The sequence below is a fragment of the Rhagoletis pomonella genome, unplaced genomic scaffold (assembly GCF_013731165.1).
Source record: "Rhagoletis pomonella isolate Grant_MI unplaced genomic scaffold, Rhpom_1.0 Rhpom_scaffold_00008, whole genome shotgun sequence".
Classification (NCBI taxonomy): Eukaryota; Metazoa; Arthropoda; class Insecta; order Diptera; family Tephritidae; genus Rhagoletis; species Rhagoletis pomonella.
The window spans coordinates 4,708,928-4,728,930 of NW_023458562.1; the positions used below are offsets into that span (position 1 = coordinate 4,708,928).

Here is a 20,003-nt window from a genome sequence, read left to right on the forward strand (position 1 = left end):
ACCCTCTATCTGCAATTTGCACAAAAACTAATTTGTGATTTTAGAAACCATCTGGGACTTATTACCTGTCGCTATATAAGGTAGCATTAATATCACTGAAGACAGTTAAAGCTTACCTTATCTTTGTGAAAAGTGTGCTGATAGAGGGTATTTTATTGAATATAAGCCTTCGATGTTTAAAATATATAAAAATTTGATTTCACCGTATACAAAAAAATAAATCTACCTGCGTTACAGCACGGTGGGAGACGGGGAAGGGGTGTCTGGGGAGGGAGGCCACGGCGTAGCGTGACGTGGTGTGCGAGCGCGGCGCGCGCGTTGTGGCGCGCTGACGCGGGCCGCCGCGAAGCTAAACAAATTTAATGTTTGAAAGGGAAATAATGTCAATGGATTTTATTTCGTTTTTAAAAAGGTAATAATGTCAATTCATTTGATTTCGCACTAGGGTGGGAAATAAATCGGGAAATCGCAGCTCACTACGTCCGGATATTTATATCCATGAATCCTCTGGGTAGCGATCGAACACTAGTTTGGGAGCGAGCTAAAGTGGGAGGGAGTAACACGCCGCGTGCGTTGGGTTTGGGTCCCGCCACGTTAAAACCCTGCCCAATGAAAAAAACACATGCCTCGGATGGGGGTATAATCTTTTGATGACGATCACGGCAAACATAGGAAGGACTATGATTTAAGGGTATGCACTATCCGAACCCTTAATCGCGAAGGTGCCTCTGCCCGGCTGGTTGATGTCCTAGGGAAACTAAAGGCTGACGTCACCGCCATCTATGAAATGCGATGGACGGGGCTAGAAAGGTAAGCGTGGAGACTTGCGACGTCTGCTACAGTTGGTACGTAAAGGGACACAAGTCACCGCCATCTATGAAATGCGATGGTCGGGGCGAGGAAGGTAAGCGTGGAGTCTTGCGACGTCTACTCCAGTGGCTACGTAAAGGGACGCAAGTCCGTGTTGGATTTGCGGTGGGAGAGAGAAGGGCATTCACTCCAGTGGACGAACGTCTAGCCACAATCCGCATCAAAGCGAGATTCGTCAACATCTCGCTCATATGTGCCAATGGAAGACAAGGACGAGGGATCCCGAAACTTGGCAGTATGTAGTACTGGGCTCTAGCACAAAAAGATCCATCAAGCTACATGGGTGTCTCCAGATCGAAAAATGGGAATCGAGCATGTTGTGATAGACGGAAGGCATGCTTCCAGTGTTTTAGATGTACATACGTACACTCCGAGGGCCAAAAATCGACTCGCATCACTATATTGATGCAGCCAATATACGACCCCACCTCGGTGCAGCAATAAAAGACCCCCAACATTGCAATTGAAAGTTCAACGACGAAAAGCTGCATTCAAAACAGACGCCCAATGGATTCGCTCGACTCACACCTGCTGTGAGAGAGCACTCTTGATAAAACCGACATACGCGAGCACTGGAACTACATTTCCCGCTCATTACAGGTACGATGAGGAAGGAAGTAAGGAAGCTGCTGAGAAAAATTCTTGAAATGCTGGCCGACAGAAAAAACACCCGAAATTTTTTTGCAGAGAGTTGAGCGAGTTATGGAAGGATTCAAGACTCCTGTAGGAATAACCATGGCGACCTAGTGCCCTATGTGCAGAATGTACTCAAATAATGGAATGGCAGAAGCACTAAAAGAAGTGGAGAAGACGAACCCGAGTTCCCAGTCGATGACGATGGAGTCGATATCCCAGCGCCTAACTATGACGAAGTACGAATAGCGATTATGCTGATAAAAGGTAACAAAGCTGCTTGAGATGACGGCCTGTCAGCTGAGCTATTCAATTACGATGGCAATGAACTGATTGGACCTTATCAGTATGGCTTTAGGCCTGGCAAATCCACCACAGATCAGGTATTTACAATACGCCAAATCCTCGAAAAGACTCGCGAGAAGAGGATCGACACACACCATTTATTCGTCGATTTCAAAGCCGCTTTCGACAGCACCAAAAATAGTTGCCTATACGCAGATATGTATTTGGCATTCCCTAAAAACTCATACGGCTGTGTAAAATGACGTTGAGCAATACCACAAGCTCGGCCAGAATTGGGAAAAAACTCTCCAAGCCGTTCGCCACCAAACGAGGTTTAAGAAGGGGCGACTGCTTTCATGTGAATTTTTTAATCTGATGTTGGAGAAGATAATAAGAGCTGCAGAACTCAACCACTCAGGAACAATTTACTACAAGAGCGTACAATTGCTGACTTATACCGATGACACTGACATCATTGGTAAGAAAAACCACGAAGTCTTTTCTGCCTTTTTCCAAGTTGTACAAGGAAGCAAAGCGATAGGTCTGGTGGTAAACAAGGACAAGACGAAGTATCTGTTGTCATCGAACAAACAATCAGCACATTCGCGTCTTGGCACCCAAGTCACTGTTGAGTTATAATTTCGAGAAAGTAGAGAATTTCGTTTACTTGGGAACCAGCGTTAACACCGATAATAATGTCAGCATGGAAATCCAACGAAGAATCACTCTTGCCAACAAGTACTACACTGAGGGCAAAAAATTTTAGAATTAAAAAAAGACGTGCTAAATTGAAAAAATACGCATATGAAAGATCGCCAACCCAACTCGTTTTGAATTTGAGTATATACGTTATAAAATATGTGGTTGTGAAGTGCACAGATGCTTTTTCGTAATTAAGGAGAAAAAAAATTAATTTTATGTTCCGTCTGATGATAATTGAAGCCGGACCCTCTTGGCCGCAACCAATTGTATCAAGCGTCGTTGCACACTCAGCTACAGCCATACATGTAAAGGTGTTTTCAAATGTTGAGTTTGAATCAACGTCACAGCGCGCGATTAGTGCATTATATCATACCATGTATGTGTGTATGTGTATATGTATTGTCACCGCTGTGCATGCTTTGTATACATATACTTTCATATGAAAAAGCATCCAATACGTGCAAAACGCCATCCGTGTAGTGAAAAATGCTTCATATTAATACGGGCGTATTTGAATTGAATATTTCCATTATACGTAGTGTATGTACAATGGAAAAATCCATTTTGTTAACACTTTTCACTTGATTTAAATACGAACATTTTTAAACGGTAATCAAATAAAAAATTTTTATTCTTACAACGCGTTTTTTCTCAGTGTACTTTGGACTGGGTAGGCAATTCAGGAGTAAAGTCCTCTCTCAATGTAAGAAAACCACACTCTATAAGTCACTCATCATGCCCGTGCTGGTATATGGCGCAGAAGCGTGGACATTGACAACATCCGATGAGGCGGCTCTTGGAGGATTCGAGAGAAAGATTTTGCGGAAGATTTACGGGCCTTTACGCGTTTGCGACGGCGAGTACCGTAGACGATGGAGCGATGAGCTGTATGAGCTTTGTAACGATATGGATATAGTGCAGTGAATTAAAATAGAGCGGCTCCACTGGCTTGACCATGTCGTCCGAATGGACACCGACGCTCCAGCTCTGAAAGTATTCTGGCTTCACTTGGCATTTCCAATTGGCGTCAGTTGGCACACAACAGAAACGACTGGCGGGCTTTGTTGAACTCGGCCAAAATCGCTTTGGCGATTACAGGGCCAAATAATAAAAAAGAGAAGAAGAGAATAGGTCTATAATCTTATCAGTCGCACAGTGTTATAATCCAGACAAAATCCTTGACGGTGGTACCGGGAGGGGAACGGTACATGACGGTATGAAGTTTAGTTTGGGTTAAAGTCTCACACTGACGGGGTTAGGCTTTCGATGATTCCTCCTCGTAAAATAAGCATACGCAGTAAAAAGTTAACTATTTAAGTCGATGAATGGTTTTATATCAACTTTTGTGAACTTCTGTTTATGTGTATTTGTACAACATATTTAGCTCTATTGGTTACAATAATTTTAAGCTATAATAAAAAAATTTTTAGTAAGTAAGTTGTTGGTTTTGAACTTTTTTTTTGTATAGGCCCCATTAAGTTTCGTTCTGGCTACGCCCATGGATCCTTGTTAAATATACAGGGTTCAGCAAAAGGTATTGGTTCGTTCTAATCTATAGGGGGCGCTGGGGTCGAGTTATTTGTAAAAGTCGTATTTATGAACCGATTTCGTTCAAATTCAAAACGTGTAATGCCTCCATGATAAGAAATATGTATGCGAAAACTAGACCCGCTAGGTTGCGCGTGAGTCGAGTTATTTATAAAAATCGTATTTATGAACCGATTTCTTCTAAATTCAAAACGTATGCTGCCAGCATGATGTGAAATACGTTTGCCAAAAATATACCCTCTAGGTGGCGCAGGAGTCATATTCAAATTCAAGGTATAAGCGAAAAACGGACCTGATAAAAGCCCTATTTATGAACCAATTTTGTTAATGCAAATTCGAAACGTTTATTACTTTCATGATGATTTTTTTCATTTGCAACATATATGTACATACATACATAAAATGATAGCCGTTTTCGTTGTTCGGACTAAACTCAAAAGCTAGTCAAATTGTCGGAGGTTATACCTTGCATATATGGTCCTATTAAAGCCTACTAGACAACACGCTGGTGGCACTGAAGTAGAGTTATTTATAAAAGTCGTATTTATTAACCGATTTCGTTCAAATTCGTAAAGTGAGCTACCTGTATGATGAAAAACTCGTTTCCTAAAAATTAATCCGCTATATTTTATAAAATCTGATTGAAATTCATTATGCGTAATAATTTCATGACAAGCAATGGTTTTGCAGAAAAGAGACCTAATGGATTGCGCTGCAACCGAAATATATAGAAACCCACGCGAGGTTTGGTCTGCTTTGGCCCTATATTCATCTTGGACGAACTTACTTTTCATATGGCTAAATGGAAGATTCGTTTAAGTATGTATGTAAAGACCGCAACATTGTGTAAGCGCACCTTTGCCTGACGCGCTCGTACGCCCTAAATGCGAGCTTGCACCTACCTCCGATTGACGAAATTGCTCGGGGCGGCCGTTAGTACAGCAGTAAGACTCAAAGAAACCAGTTCACAGGACTCTTGGCCCTCCTATAACTGAAAACGCTCGTCTGGGCTCTTTAGTTTCCTTATAAGAACTTTTATTGGCTTACATGGTACATCGTACCAATGTTGAAGTTGCAAGATCATAGAAGAATATTACGCACGCTTGGCACTGGTGGAAAAAAGACCATCGGTATCACAGCGCTACTATTAATTCTTGGCCTATGTGTGAGGGGGATTCTGCTCTTTATTCGTTTCAATTTAAACTAAAAATGTTTACTTTACAGACCGCTTTTGCTTTTAAAAGCTATTTTTGTATTGGCCAACGCAAACGTTTTTTTTAGGCGCCGCGAAGCAAGCGGGCATTGGCTAGTAGATAATAAATCCGTAACCGCAAACGACAAAATCAAATATCATTTCGGGCAGCCCTTTAATTTATGGTCACTGTAAAACTTATATATCCTTCAACAACTGCTCTGTTAATATTAGACCTGCTTGGTCCGTTTGAGCCGTTTGGTTTCTAAACAGGAGTAAAACCTAACAGAAACACATAGATAAGCGGTCTGGTTACTTCGAATTCCTGATCTTATATTTTCTGGGAGAATATTAGTATATATTTGAGACTAGTAAGAACATATTAGTAAGAAATTAGATATTCTAAGCAATTTTGAAATATAAACGGGTACGTAATATGTATATAGTAAGTATATAAGCTTTTTACATTTATTTACCCATATTGGCAGTGAGAGCTTCAATGTCCTTAGGTTTCCTTTTCCGAGGTCTGCCCTTTTGTCGCGGCGCCTGCGTTAGTCCTGAGATTACATGTGAAGTAGGCACAAATATGCCACTAGGAACAATGCGAGTGGGATCTGAGTGAGGACTGGACGACTCATTTTGTGGCGAACCAAAGTCCGCGCAATACGAAAATGACCCTCCAAGCCTTGCGGACGCCGCGTCTCCCTCGCGAGCGATACTATAGTGCGTTCTAGATGGAATGTACATATTTACAGAATAAATATATTTTTGACTCTGAATGTATTTATGATTTAGGGAATAAATGTGCATTTGTGCTGTGTGCTAGAGCTGCAAAACTAGGGATGGCACTATCGATATTATCGATAGTTTCAATTTGTCCCCAATTTGTCAAGATATTTTCAATTTACCGTTATTCAGCTTAAAACAAAATGTGGTTACACTTAATCACGTATATCTTACGAACCAATTTAACAATCTTATATGAAATAGGGCAAATGAAAGCTAACAAAATTCTACAAAGACCGTATATACATCACTTTCCGATAGGTCTGATAGTTTCTGACAAATTAATTAATCATTCCAGATTTTTTTTCATGAAAATATGAAAAAAAAATTTAATTCAAAAATGTTTATTGAGCTTGAGGCCGTTTTTAATGAAAAACTGATTGTGGAAAAGCAACAATAATTTGAAAAAATGGTAGAAGTGATAGCTATTTCGGAAATCACTACATTTCCTCATCATACTTCTTTCAGTAGGATGCGAACCGAAGATTCCACTGACTTAGCCAGTTGCCTACGCACTGTTCTAAGTTCGCCTTGTGAATTCTTGTTGCATTTTTCCACTATTTCATTTGTTAAGCCAACTACAATCAAGCGCAGCAGTTCCAGTGCTATTTAAACTTGATCATGTGGTTGTTGGTTTTGTTGGTTTTTTGTTAATATTTCTATTATTACAATGTTTAACTTTTTAGGTGTGCTCGTCCTTAACTTATTTGTTTTTGTTATTATATTATTATATCTATACTGTACCTCGATACCCTAATATTTGCACTAGTTGTTACCTTTGTTAGTTTATATGCATTTTTGCTATTTCTAATGCTGAAGTCGTCAATAGTATATTTGTATGTGTATGAGGTAACAACGCCCATATCTTTGTTTTAGAATAATTTAGACGCTTTATCGCATCAAAGTTAAGTGAGTATGTTTAAATATCTTCTAAAAAAATTGGGGCAACACGCACCCGGTGCACTATCGATGAATGGTGGTCACTATCGCAATACTATCAGGAAACTTTTTTCATCGCCTTTTTATTCCGTTGTTTGATGCCAGTTATAATTCCTACTTCAAGAATTCATAATTATTTGTGCGATCATGTAAACAAATACAAGGAGATATGTTCGAAAATTTTTTATATGTAGAGAATGAGCAACATCTTTAACAAAAAAATTTTTAACAAGTAAGAAAGTCTAAGTTCGGGCGGAGCCGAACATTAAATACCCGGCGCAAGTATTAAATATATGTTTTCCACCTTTCCGAAAGCTACCGCTACATGATAAGCCGGGGTGTATACATTTTAAGTAAATTAGCGTCCTTAAATTTCGAAATGTTGAAATTTCAAGCATTTCTGAAATTTACCGTTATATGAAAAGCGGCCTCAATTTTAGTCCGATTTCAACAATTTTCAACGGTTTGCTTTTATGTGGCAAGCACAATAACCCTACCGAGCTTGGTACAAATTGCTAGAACGGTTAGCGAGATACATATATGTGATCACAAGTGGGCGGTGCTACGCCCATTTTCCAAAATTTTGTCATAAACGTATTTCTTGGTAAAGAATTGTTACAACCATCAATTTTAAATAAATTAGCTTCAATATTTACTGATTTATCGAAGATTTTGTATTTCTCGAAATTACCGTTATATGGGATGTGGGCGTGGTTATTGTCCGATTTTAGAAATTTTCGGCCATTTGGTATGCTGTACCAGGACCAACAACTGTGCCAAGTTTGGAAGAAATTGGTGTAGCGGTTACCAAGATATACACATGTAACCATAAGTGGGCGTGGCCACGCCCATTTGCCAAAATTTTGTAATATTCTTATTTTTCGTCTAAAACTCATTGCAAATGTCAATTCTGAGTGAATTATCTTCAGTAGTTACTAAAATATCGCAGTTTTCGTTTTTCTGAAAACTACCGTTATATGGGAGGTAGGCGTGGTTATTGTCCGATTTTAAAAATTTTCAGCCATTTAGTATGCTGTACTAAGGCCAACAACTGTGCCAAGTTTGGAAGAAATTGGTGTAGCGGTTACCAAGATATACACATGTAACCATAAGTGGGCGTGGCTACGCCCATTTTCTAAAAATTTATAAAATTCATGTTTTCCGTCTGAAACTCATTGTAAGTATCAATTTTGAGTGACTTATCTTCAGTAGTTACTAAAATATCGCAGTTTTCGTATTTCTTAAAATTACCGTTATATGGGAGGTAGGCGTGGTTATTGTCCGATTTCGACCATTTTCAATACCGTCCGTCCTACGCCCAAAAGAAGTTCACGTACCAAGTTTCGTTAAGATATCTCAATTTTTACTCCAGTTATCGTGTGCACAGACGGACGGACGGACGGACGGACGGACGGACAGACAGTCACCGCTTAATCGATTTCTCTTTTCATTCTGATCATGTATGTATACATTTGTCTATATCTATCTCGATTCGTTTTGCCTGTTACAAACAACCGTTATGTGAACAAAGTTATAATACCCTTGTGCACAAGTGCGCTCGGGTATAAAAATCAACAGTAAACCTTGGCTACTTCAAACTTGCACTTATTACTAAAATCTAATGGACGAAAAAAATGCGACCACAAAACGTTTCTAAGATACCTAATTAAAAAACTCGAAATTCAGATGACTCGAAAACTCCTAATTTTCGTAAAGTTTATGAATTGGGACACACATGCTTTTCGTTAGATACAAAATGATGAACATTAAATAAAAGAAAAACCAATATCAGCCAGATTTAGATTTTTGTTGTTTAAAAAATTAATTTTGTTATTTTTAGTAAAGCAGATAAAATGGCGTTTAAAATATTATTCCTGTTTTTTCTACTAATATTACAGTAGTGAGGATCACATATTTTTTCTTTTACCGATAGATCGATACTATCGAGTGGTGAGGCCCAATACTATCGAAAATATCGAATGGTCCAACCATCGATAGTTTTGCAGGTCTACTGTGTGCAATTGTATCTGCAATTGATTAATTTTACCTGCAATATATGAGGGCATCTATAATTCCATATTGATCGCCTTTGGTGAGGGGTGCGTTGCAAATCGTACAGGAGAAGCAGTTAACGTGAAATACTAAATTTCTAGCTCGCATTACTAACTCCGTTGCACTGATTGATGCTCGGCACTTCGAACATCGTCTCGTTCCAAAGAAACTGAAAATAATAAATTTGTTCAAAAATTATTAATTTATCTACGCATGTGCATATAATAAAATTACAAATACATGCACGAACAAATTAATACACTCGCAAAACTACCCAGCCAGCCAAAGGCGGAGCGCTCCTAATATGGAGTAAAAAGCAACTCCTCGAAGGTGCGTTTTCGGAACGCTCCGAGTATGGATTGAAAAGGGTGGCCAAGTGTTTTTTTATCTTGTTTTTATTTTTTTTTGCATCTAATCTATAAGATTTTTTATATCATAGACTGAAAAAATTTTAAATCAACTGAATTTTTATAAGTGAAAAAAATAAGTGTGCGGTAAATTTGGTGTCCGGTATATGACAACGTCGCTTCGGAATACTCGTGGAAAGGGACACCGCCAGAAAAGCTATTGACAATTTGGCTGTTGCGAATGCAGTCAAAGGTAAAAAACAACACATAAAAATTATTTTTGGCTAACATTGGAACTTTTCAGTTGAATTTAATAGGAGTTTTCCTGGTTCTGGAAAAGAATTTAATAGATCGAGCGCGAAATGGTTCCAAACTCAAAGGAACGTGTTTAAAAAAAAAGAAAAAAAAATAAGTTTTTTATTACATTATTTTTCCTACTTGATTTGTTATTGTATAAGTACAAGATAATACACTGAGTTGCATAAATATAAAACCGCCACTTAATGATAAATTTTGACCATTTATTTTTCAAAAAATTCTTTATAAAGTGTGAAATTTCGGTAAAAATTTGCTGAGTTTTTTAAAAATTTTGCACAAAGCTTGAAATGTTTATTAATATGTTTTTTTGTTATAGAATGAACAATAGTTTTATGAGAAATAAATTAAAATTAAATAGTATAAAAATAAATAGTTAAAACTTGTCAATATGTGGCGGTCTTATAATTATGCAACGCAGTGTATGTTAAACCACTTTCTATAATTTAGTGTTTTTTCAATAAGAAATGAGTATAAAAGAAAATTATTGTAATTATAATTATGATGAGTATTTTCATAAACGGCAAAGCCTCCTTTTCAGTCTATTATCGGAGCACTCCCAAACACTCCATCTAGGTTATCTTCGGATGATTGTAGGAGTCCTTTTCACAAAATCATAGCCGAATTGGGGAGTCCGAACGGAGTCTTTGCGGATTATCTAAGGGAGCTTTCTGGAACTCCGAAATCACTCCTTTAAGGAGTCCTAAAGGCACACTTTTTTCGTATATATTGAAAAGGCACTTTTCTCCCGTTGATATGCTCCTTTGGGTCTCTTTTCGGAGCCTCCGTAGGTGCATCAGTGCTCCGCACAGGGAATCCTAATGGTGCACCCTGCGGTGCAATGTAGAATAACAATATAGGCGTCAAATTAAAGAAAATATTCTCTAGAATTGAAAACAATGAAATTTGGTGGACATCGACGAATTGGTATAGAAAATGTCGTTTTATTACTTTTTTAATGCTAAAATAATAACGTTGGGACGAAATTGCAGGATGAGGTAGTGTAAATATTAGTCCATTACTCATATTTTTGCAAATATACCTACTGGAAAATATTAGAGATATTCAAGGATAAACCTTTAAATGGACATTTTCAAATCTAAGTTTTCGTCCTTGTGAAACAAAATATTGAATTTTTTCAATTCTATAGAATTTTCTATTTCAATAATAACTATACTGTTAATCAACATTGCACTGCACTAAAAAAAAATGTATTTAATTAATCAATTGCACTTAATATTAATTTTCCCCTTTCGCATTTCAGGATCTTAAAATTTGAATTGAAATCCTCCAAACCCCCGAGAGAGTCATAACTATAAGAGAAAAGAATAAAAGTCAATCAATAATTATTTTATTAAGATAAAAATTTTTCGAGTCGTCTATATTTGTTATTCAAGGACTTATATTATCAAAGTCCTTTCATAATAAACATTTTCAAACCTAAGTTTTCGTCCTTGAGAACCAAAATATTGATTTTTTTAAATTCTACAGAATTTTAAATTTCAATAATAACCTTACTGTTAGTCAACATTGCACTGCACTTTTAAAAAAATGTCTTTAATTAATCAATTGCACTTAATATTAATTTTCCCCTTTCGCATTTCAGGAACTTAAATTTGGAAACGAAAGCCTCCAAACCCTTGAGCAGAGACATAACTATTATAAGAGAAAATAACAAAAATCAATAATTATTTTATTAAGATACAAATTTTTCGAGTCATCTATCTTGTTACATTAAACGAGCAATTCTTGTATATATATCCATAGGGTTCTCGGAAACGGCTCTAACGATTTTGAAGAAATTTTGTACACAAGTTTTGGATTTTAAGGTTATCTGGATAGGCATTATCTCCGAGAAGACTGGTATAAGGTTGACACCTATTCGAAATTAGTTACAAATTAATTAAGACATCATAATATGGGCATCAAATGGAAGGTATTTTAAAGATCCCTAATTGAAAAATATTTTTAATAGGGTTGCCACCTATTTTGAATCGCATATTTGTTCAATTTTTTGTTTAGTAGAAGAAGGTTCTTAAACAATGCTTTCCCTAGTGTATATATTAATTAATCCCTTAGGGTAGTAGTGTAAGGTTGCCATTTATTTTCGATTCCACACAATTTATCTAGAACATCGCAATATTTATATCAAATGAAAGGTATTGTTGAGGACTTTGGTCAGAAAATATTTTCGATCACGGTTGCTACGCTCATATGTAATACAAATTTTTATTTTGTTAATTTCCATCAGCATTTTTTGTATACAGTACATATACGCTCAAGATATGTGCTATTCATTTCCATGTATTTCGGAATAGCGTTGCCACCAAATTTTTTGAGAAAAAAATTTACTTATTGATATCGAAATCCAAATTTTTTTTTTCAGAAATATTTTTTTTAAAGCGATGCAAATGACCAGTATTTGATATCCAAACCTGGAAAACTCCGAAAAGGATATGCACTCCGGACAAATCTCGGTGAACCTGGTACTTATTATTATTCAAGGACTTATAATATCAAAGTCTTTTCATAATAATTATCAGAGAGCTAAATATTTTTAAGTCTGTAATGACTTTTATTTTAAGACTATTATTTTTTCATAATAATTATCATTGAGATAAATATTTTTAAGTCTTCAAAGATTTTTATTTTGAGACTTAAAAGGTGTTCGCACGTGGCGATTTTGCGTTCAACTTTTACTTTCAACTCACACAGAGTTGCACGAAAAAAAATTTGAATGGCTAAATGTTGGCTGGCGACCAACTTTGTTGAAAGAGATTATTTGAAAGGCCTTTCAACCAAAAGTAGAATGCAAAGTTGAACAATGCAAACGCCTTTTCATGGCGAATATTTTTATATTTTTTATATTTTAATATTTTTAGCCATTCAATGTTTTTTTCGTGCAACCCTGCGTGAGTTGAACGCAAAAGTTGCCTGAAAAAGCGCTTCGTGCGAAAGCCCTATTATATTATAAAAGTTTTTCATAATAATTATCAGTGTGAAAAAAATGTTCAAGTCTTAAAAGACGGGGCTTGTTCTGGACCATTTTGCAATGAGTTGGGGCTCAGTTCGGGGCTAGTTGGGGTCCAATTCGGGACTAGTTAGGGAATAATTTTGGATCATTTGGGGCTTAGTTTGGGACCAGTTCAGGACTATATATATAATATAGTCGAAAACAAGTCCCTAACTAGTCCCAAACTACTCGCCAACAAGTTCCAAACTGTTTCCAAACTGGCTCCAACAAGTCCCGAACAGCCCTTCAACTAGTCCTGAAGTAATCCCGACATGGGCAGGAACTATTCCCGAAATGGTCCTGAACAGGCCCCGTCCTTTAAGACTTAAGCAAATTTTTCGTACTCATAATTATTATCAATAGAGTTTTATAATGTAAGTCTCAAAATAAGAGACTTTGAAGACTTAAAAATATTTATCTCAATGATAATAATTATGACAAGACTTTTATAATATAAGTCTCAAACCAGAAGTCTCTGAAGACTTAGAAATATTTATATCGCTGATAATTATTATGAAAAGACTTTTATTATATAACGCGGTGTCCTTGAACCAGATTCAACTGAATCGGTGTGGAACGATGGAATTTCCGATTAAACTATTTTAGGGGTTGTTCCAGTGTTCGAACACGTGAAGTTAAAAATCATGGCAAGTGCCGATTTCAAAGACGGTAACGTTTTCGATTTTCAGGTAGGGTTTTCGATAAGGTTCTCGATAAATAAGTATATATATTTACATATATACAAGTCGATTGTATACATATTTATACATATATGTGCAGGCCCGACTATAAGGTGGGGCTGTTTCCCAACGGGCCCGGATTTTTCCTTAAATTTAGTTGGAAGATAAAAATTGTATTAAATTTGATTATTTAATAGTCACACAGCTTTTATAATATCCAATAAATGCGAAAGCGCATGCCTAGATACACATGCAAGTGTGGTAAGGTCATTTCCGTGCAAGTGAAACATAGAACGGTTCCGAAGTCAACATGTGTTTTCTAAATGTTGTCATCGTAATGATTTTCCCATGGTTCACCAAATATTTTGAGCTCGAAATTGTAGACCTTCATAGAGATTCGAGGTTATTTACAACAGGGGAAATTCAGAAATCAATAGAAGACGACTAATACAATAAAAACTATTCTACGCATTCACTTGATCCGTACAACAGTATAGCAAAACAAATTCTGCCTTTAGACGAAGCTTTTCTATAAAAAAATACATTCTCCATGAAAATACTTGGTATATGGTCTATATTATAAGTGAAAAAAAAACTAACTAATAAAAGAACACCTAAAATATAATAAGTATTTATAGTTAATTTGTTTGAAGCCAGATGAAAGTAGGCCGTTATAAGTGGACCAAAAGTTGGCTATTGTATTGTTGACTAGGAAATTCCCCACTGGCCATACATGCTTATACATATCGAGCCCTAACCGCCAAAATAACGTAAGCGACTTTTTTTAAAAGTATTATTTCTTTTTTATGCAGAAATGCATTTGAATGCTCTAGGAATATTTCTGGAACAAAAAGAAAATTTTGAGAAAATGTCGTTTACGTTATTTTAGCGGTTCGAGCTCGATATTTAAAAAATTACTCATATACAGTCTTATTTACACTATACTTAAATGCGAAATATCGGCTCGAAGTTGAAAAAGTTACCGTTTTTGAAAGCGGCACTTGCCACGATTTTGAACTTCACGTATTCTAACTCGGTAACACCCCTCCAAAATAGTCTAATCGGAAATTCCATCGTTCCATCGTTGAGTTGAATCTGGTTCAAGGACACCGTGATAAGTCTTAAAATAATAGTTATCGATGACAGCAAAAAAATTTTATCACACATAACATTGGTTTAAAGCAAAAATGTTGAATGAATGCCACTATCCAATTCGTATAAAGAATTGCTCGCTGATTCCGAAAATGCACTTAATTTTTTATTCTATGGATATGTTGTCAAGATATTTTCAATTTACCGTTATTCAGCTTAAAACAAAATGTGGTTACACTTAATCACGTATATCTTACGAACCAATTTAACAATCTTATATGAAATACGGCAAATGAAAGCTAACAAAATTCTACATAGCCAGTATATACAAGACTTTCCGATAGGTCTCATGATACAAAAAGGAAGGTAGTTTCATTTAATGATATTCGGTGTTGTTGTTAACCATTTGACTTTTAATAAAATTATGATATTTCATCAAATTCATGCTACCTGATCACTAGAAGAAATAGTTTTTTTAAGCAGAAGATTTTATCAGTACATTCAAAGATGTGGAATATGATGAACTTTTTTTACCATGTTGTCGCCTGGTTAAAAGATTGTTGTAAGAGCCATTATGACGATTTTTAGTTCTAGATGCAGTTATATATTTTGAAATAAGGTCTTTCGATTGGTGTTATCAGTTTTTAGATATCTCCTTTAGTTTCCGAGATACTGACTATATTTTTTTCGATAATTTAGTAAAAATTTAGTTAGTGATGCAATCATATTAAACTAGTCAATATCTTAGAAATGGTGTTCTCCAATTTTGTATATCTCCTTTAGTTTCCGAGATATTGAGTAAAAAGTGTCGTTAATTTAGTAGAAATTTTGATCTCATTTTGTCGTATTTCATACAAAGTGGCTGGCAAATTGTGGACAAATGGCGCTTACGACAAAATTTTACTAAAGAAAATCCTTCATAAACTCAAAACTAATTAACAATAAACATTAAAAATTAAATAATTTAAGAGTTTTGTGAGCTCGTAACATTTTCAGAGACTTTGGAGAAAATGTATCTTCGCATTTTTGAGAAATTGTATTCCAAACTTCAATCGCGATTTCCCACAACCTACCGAAATTAACATACGACAATCTTTTACCCAGGCGACGATGTGACAACATCAAATGTAGAGGTAACCCATCTCATTTGACAGACACTTAACCCTTAACTTTGCGCTTTGTTGCACTTGATACTTGACACTTATAAACTTGCGCGTTATTCTTTTGCTTTTCGAACCATTGAACCGAACCGAAACCCCGGTTCAAAGACCAAAAAAACCGCTTTGACTAACCAATCCAAAAGTGTAAAAACGGTTCGAACCGCTGAATCGAACCGACCAAATTTTTCATCCGGTTCACGTCCCTGATTTTTACTCTCTACACAATAATTTATGCAACCTCAAATACGCAGTTGTGCATTTTGTTGATACACGGGTTTATACTTTAAACGACGATCTGTTAGTTGTTTATCGGAGGGCGGTCTGTTCAAGCCAACTTCAGGTGTTTTGCATAAATTAAAAATTTGTGAAATTTAATGATGATGCGCTAATCGCAAAGCCTCATTTTTTGCAAAATCTGATGAGAAATTTAAAAGTAAATTTGAACCAAAATATAAAAAGGTTTTATTTGGGAAGAACATTCTTTAGAATTCGATTTTTAAATCGCAAGATTTAATCAAACAAAGAAAACAAAAAAATAACAGAATAATGCGCGCGTGGTTTTTATCATCGTATATACTTACATGTATGGAATCCTATGCCCCTTTTTGTCTATTCTCTTTCTAACAGCGGACGTGCCTGCCAAACTGAAAAGCATGATAGCGGCAGTGTTTGACAGGCACGTGCGTCGATGCGAACGGCAATGGAAGGTAAAAAATGGAAGATGGATGACATGAGAATGAAGGAATTATGAAATAGCAGAATGTCGAACCAAAACGAATTTCAAAACCTGACAATGCGAATGACGTCAAAATGAAAGAAATGCAAAATAACGAAATGTCGAAATAGAAGAAATAGATGATAGGCACGTGTTCAAGGGTTTCGTGCAACAAAAAGAGTTGTTGTGTTGCGCCATTCAATATTAACAAAATTTTTATGTGGTTAAATACGCTTTTTTATTAAGTTGAAAAAACTATATATTTCGCCAGCCAAAAAGTGTATAAATAAATATATAGCATCTTGCTATAAGATTTATTTATAATAACGTTATATGCTTATGGCCTTATTCATAAAAAAGAGCTCTATACAGTAACATTAAAAAAAAATAGATTTGTTTACTTTTTAAGAATTTTGGTACATATAACATTTAACTTAACTTTTTGTGCACCCATCTCTTTATCTGTTTATTATTCTCAAAGTTTTCTTTTCCTTAATACTCATTTGACTGAGTTTCAATTACACCCAGTAAAACTCGTGATAAAAACATTAGAAAGTAAAACCATTCTCTCAATTCGTCGGCCATGATTTTTTTCTGACGTTGCAAACATTTTAAAACCATATAAAGTTGAAAATAAAAAAAGAAATTGTTCACAATTGTTGTTGTTTGAGATTAAAAGTGGGAATGTGTGTTTGAGCTTGAGTTCGAATTTTAAAATTATATTCTTGGCAAACGTCAGACTGTCTCTCAATGATTTTACCTTGTAATGTTTTTATCATGGTAAAAATCAAAATATTTTGTAAGAAATTTTTTGACCGTTTTACAACGGCATTTAAAGCTTTTTTTGTCCAAATTGAAGATTTCCTCCTGCACACACTTCTCTCATGCTTTTTTATCGTAGTTATTATTCTGTTGACATCTAAATTGCCATACATTTTATTTCGTTGCCAATGCAATGTTTTCCGGAGTTTCCTCTGTGAACTTTTATAACTATATTCATAAAAAGATTACTAATTTTGTTTCATAGTTTTTTTCCATCTTGCTATTGCTGAATATCAAAAGAATTAATAAATAATAAAAAGTTAGATACAATTTTCGTGAATAGTTCTTGCAAATAATATCATTTTGTGATTGAAATTACTTGATCGCCGGCATTAACTAATCAACTTTTTTGCCAAAACCAAAGAAGACGGGAAGGTAAAATAGTTGTTCATTAACGTTTTGTCTGAAATACCGTTCTTGAAACACGCTACTGCTCACTAATTTGTAAAAATCAGATTTTTTCACTTAATTGTTATATTTTTCTTCATTGTGGTAAATTTCCACATCATCACAGCAGCTGGCTGTCAAACCGAAACCAAAAAAGATACCAGAACATTCAGGGCGTAATCTTCTTTTCTATGATTATTATACTGCTACTTTGAATTTCTCAATTTTGACAATTCTGATCTAAAAGTAAACGAAACCTCAGAAACTTTAAATGCACTGAAATTCACTAATACCCACTTCCGCAAAAATCACCTTTTTTCGTATTTTCCTTGTTAAAAGTTATTGTAAATCATATATTTTTATCGCCTTATTCATAAAAAATAAAAATTTTAAAAAGCTTTTTTAAATTGCCGTTTACAAACATTTTTCAATTTATAAACCTTTTTTTAAGCTACTTTATTTTTTATGAATAAGGCTATTAGAAATTAGCACAATTAAGACCCGTTCCTTATAGAATAATTTATTATTAAGAAAATTGGCTGTTCTCAAATTTTCTTCCAACATCCAATTTGACTTTGTTTACTTTTTTTCCAGATATGTCAGCGCCGCCAGGACGGCGCAATCTTGTATTCTATCTTTCTTGTCAAATATGCATTATATCTAACTGTCATACTACTATTAATGGTAACCATGAATATTCATTAAAATCGTTTCAATTCGCAATAACAGTAGTTTACATACTTCTAGTCTAAATATATTTTTTAATATAATTTAGCTTTTTTAATTCTAAAATAAATCAACAATCTCAAGCTTTATAAAAAATTTGTCTTCGAAAAATACGTTTCAAAGCATCCCTGTTGAAATCATAATTCAAATGCAAATTAAATAGAAATTTTGATGCAAAAGATTTTCCGCGATATTCATCATACAAATTTATCATCTTACTTGTGCGTGTGTCGCTCTGGAAAGGAATATATTTTAATTTATATGTTTTCTTAAAAATAAATGCAAACAGAAACAGTGAAACCAATTTTACACACATTATTGTATTTTAGCGCAAAACGATAAGCTTCACAAATATTTTAAATTATTGCCTGGAACATACACATTTATCGTTATTATTGGAAATGAAAGACTTGGCATGCATTTTTAATTTCTTATTATTCAATTCAAATGAATAAAAAAACATTTTTGTAAAATATTTCTCAATTTACATTTTAAGGTTTTTTCTGAAACTTAAATGTAATTCTGCGCGGAGAATGAGAGAATTGAAAATCAGGTGATCTCAGCTGTTTTCAAATGTAAACAAACAAAATGAGGCTTTCCATACTTGTAAGCCTATACAATGGTTTTTATTGCAAAATGAAAAGAACAGTTACGATGAAGTCTCCTTTAACAGTTTACATTTTAAATTTTTTAATAAAAAAGGGGTGCGAACCACGTAAGTAAAAAAAGTACCAAGCACTGATAATGGTTTTTGATTTGAAATGTTATTACATTGGTATAAATATGGGGGAAAAAATACTCCGATTCATTGTTTTAATATTATCAAATTGGCAAGGCCGTTGATAATACTCACAATTTATGAAACTTCAAAAAATTTTATTATCCGTCAAAAGTTGTTTATTGAAATCATGGTACAAAAAAGAAGGTAGTTTCATTTAATGACATTCGTTGTTGTTGTTAACCTTTTGACTTTTAATAAAATTATGACATTTCATTAAATTCATGCTACCGAGCAGTAATATTTTTTTTATGCAGAAGAAAATTAATCCATAATCTCAAAAAAGGGGTTGGCGAAACTAGGTTTCAGAATGGATGAAGAAAGTGATCAAAATTATACTTATGCTAATTGCTTATTGGAGGGCGGTCTGCGCAAGCCGAATTCAGGTTTTTTGCATACATTGGAAATTTTAAATTCGAAATTTGTTGAAGTTAATGGTGATACGCTAACCACAAAGCCTAATTTTTTGCAAAATCTGTTGAGAAATTTAAAAGTAAATTTTCACGAATTTCATGTGAACAAATATTCCCAAAATTATTAAGTAAAACAAAAATAATTTTTTCCAATTTGTTTTTGTTTTGCATGTTAAATTATGAGAACAATTTATTCACATGGAATTGGCGATTATAAAAGGACTGTAACGCATCCAACTCAACAACAGCATATTTTAGACTACTGCATTCATTTCAGAAGATCTCTTAATAATACTAAGCCTTCAACTCTACTAACTGATCTAACAATTGTAAACATAAATAAAATATTAAACTATCTAAAGTATTGTAATATATATCGTCGCTCCCAACGAAGAGTAGCACATCTCAAATTACCGTGGAAGACTAGCACGTTTCACTATTCGCGTCGAAGACTAGCACATTTCATTATTCGCGTCGAAAAGTAGCACATTTCAGATTCTCGCGTGGAAGACTAGCACATTTCGTTATTTGCGTGGAAGACTAGCACA

General features: G+C 34.9%; 1 protein-coding gene across 8 annotated transcripts in view; it reads right to left on the reverse strand.

Moving 5' to 3' along the window:
• Positions 1-20,003, reverse strand: part of LOC118744129 (protein apterous) — a 434,606-nt gene that overhangs the window by 61,792 nt on the left and 352,811 nt on the right. For all 8 annotated transcript variants that reach the window (XM_036476876.1, XM_036476873.1, XM_036476874.1 and 5 more), the window contains 2 exons: positions 9,003-9,176; positions 5,707-5,960 (listed from right to left, as the gene is read on the reverse strand). In XM_036476876.1, the coding sequence (XP_036332769.1) occupies positions 5,707-5,960; positions 9,003-9,176 (428 nt within the window). The remainder of the gene's footprint in view (positions 1-5,706; positions 5,961-9,002; positions 9,177-20,003) is intronic.